This window comes from Neophocaena asiaeorientalis, unplaced genomic scaffold (genome assembly GCF_003031525.2).
Source record: "Neophocaena asiaeorientalis asiaeorientalis breed wild unplaced genomic scaffold, Neophocaena_asiaeorientalis_V1.1 scaffold76, whole genome shotgun sequence".
NCBI classification, from domain to species: Eukaryota; Metazoa; Chordata; class Mammalia; order Artiodactyla; family Phocoenidae; genus Neophocaena; species Neophocaena asiaeorientalis.
The window spans coordinates 1,784,826-1,786,835 of record NW_020173668.1 but is presented as its reverse complement, the minus strand read 5'-3'; the positions used below and the strand labels follow the sequence as shown (position 1 = coordinate 1,786,835).

The following is a 2,010-nucleotide window of genomic DNA, read 5'->3' as shown; positions in this document are numbered from 1 at the left end:
GAAGCCGGTCCCCACTCTCCCCCAGTTCACCATGGGCCCCAATGTGAAGATCAACGTGCTGGGTGAGTCTGCGCAGCGCCCTCTGGTGGCCACTGCTGGATCCGCAGCCCCCTCCCCGGTGCCTGCTCATCTTGCATGTCTTTCCTGGGGTCACCGATCTTTACCACCCCCGTGGGTGGTCACGTCCCCCGCTCCACTGCTGCTGCCGCTGCCGCGTGCCCCGCCCCAGCACTCAGCACAGCTCTCACCAGTCTGTCTATTCATCTATCCACAGAAGACTTTGAGGGAGAGAACCCCCAGGTGCCCAAGCTTGAGAAGAGCATCAGCGGGACCAGCCCCAAGCGGGAACACCTGCCCCTGGCGGTGGGCATCGCCTTCTTCCTTATGACACTCTTGGCCTCCTAGCTCTGCCCCCTCCCTTGGCAGGGAGAGATGGAGTGGGACTGGGACAGAGCAGGGAGGCTTTGGCCTCTCCAAGGGAAGCCTAGCCTTGGGGCCTAGACCCCTCCTCTGATGGCTGGAAGTGGGGTCTGCACCATACATCTGTGCCCACCCCTTCTGCCCCCTCCCCACCAAGTAGGGCACTGTAGTGGACCAGGCACAGGGACAACCAAGGGTTCCAGGTGGCCTTGTGGCTCTGGTAATGTTTGGTACCAAACCCGGGGGGCCATAAGGGGCAGTGTTCAGGACTCCCTGCCCCCTGGTACCTTTCTCTGACCCCTGGTGCCCTCCCCCCTTGTCCCCTCCGAGAGAGAGACAAATGTGCCCCAGAGAGAGCAAATCGAAGTGTGGGAGACACCCCCAATCACTCTCTTCCAGGGGCAGAACATGGGGAGGGGACTGGATGGGCGAAGGGGTGGCACCGCCTGCTGCCCCCTTCCCCTGTTTACAGCAATAAGCACGTCCTTCTCCCCCTACTCCCACTCCCAGGACTGTGGTTTGGATTGACTCCAAGTTTACAAGTAGACACCCCTGGGGGGGCCGTCAGTGGACAAGGGTGACAAGGGGTGGGCATTGGGGTGCCAGGCAGGCATGTACAGACTCTATATCTCTATATATAATGTACAGATGGACAGAATCCCTCCCCCTCCTTAACCCCCTGACCTTCCTTGACATCCCCTTCCAGCTTCAGACCCCTTCCCCACCAGGCTAGGCCCCCCACTGGGGGACCACCTGGCCCCTCTTTTGTCTTCTGTGAAGACAGGACCTATGCAACGCACAGACACTTTTGGAGACCGTGAGACAACAACGCCCCTCTCCCCTCCAGCCCTGAGCGGGGACCCAGCTCCCAGGACCTTGCCCTGCCCATCCTCTGTGGTCCCCACCCATTCTCCTGGGCCTTTTTCAAGTGCTTTGGCTGTGACTTTCATACTCTGCTCTTAGTCTAAAAAAATAAACTGGAGATGAAAATAACTGAGTGTGTGTAATTTCCAGGGGCCATCACTCTTCTGTACACTGGTTAAATAAACCCCACAGATCACAGGGCCTGGGGAGGGGACAGGACTCTAGGGCCAAAGGGTCAACTGAACACCTTATTCTGTGGCTCATCTCCCCTAAGGAGGCAGCTCTGAGTGGAGGGAGCAACAAGGGCTTTCCGAGCATGGCATGGCAACCTCTCTGAGCCTCAGTCAGAAAATTTAGGTTATAATACACCTCTCACAGGGTTGGTGTAAAGATTAAATGGCAGAGGGAGTATAAGGCTCAATCAGTGATGGTTTTCTCCTTTTCTTCCCATTCCATTCTGTAACCAGAAGTTCTTGACAGGGGTCTATGGATTTCAGGGGGGTGTGAACCTAGATAGGAAAAAATTATATCTTTATTTTCACTCGCCTGTAACTGAAATTTAACATTCTCCTATGTACTTGGGCAATAAGCCACAGTGGTGGGCTTCCCTGGTGGCTCAGTGGTTAAGAATTCACCTGCCAATGCAGGGGACACAGGTTTGAGCCCTTGTCAGGGAAGATCCCACATGCCACGGAGCAACTAAGCCCGTGTGCCACAACTACTGAG

At 56.2% G+C, this 2,010-nt stretch overlaps 1 protein-coding gene across 2 annotated transcripts in view; it reads left to right on the top strand.

The window, feature by feature from the left end:
• Nucleotides 1-1,368, top strand: part of EFNA3 (ephrin A3) — an 8,607-nt gene extending 7,239 nt beyond the window's left edge. The window contains exons 4-5 of one of the 2 annotated variants that reach the window (XM_024748258.1): nt 5-62; nt 275-1,368. In XM_024748258.1, the coding sequence (XP_024604026.1) occupies nt 5-62; nt 275-405 (189 nt within the window). In that variant the 3' untranslated portion in view covers nt 406-1,368. The remainder of the gene's footprint in view (nt 1-4; nt 63-274) is intronic. The other variant, XM_024748259.1, reaches the window with a different exon arrangement.
• The last annotated feature ends 642 nt before the right edge of the window (nt 1,369-2,010 follow it).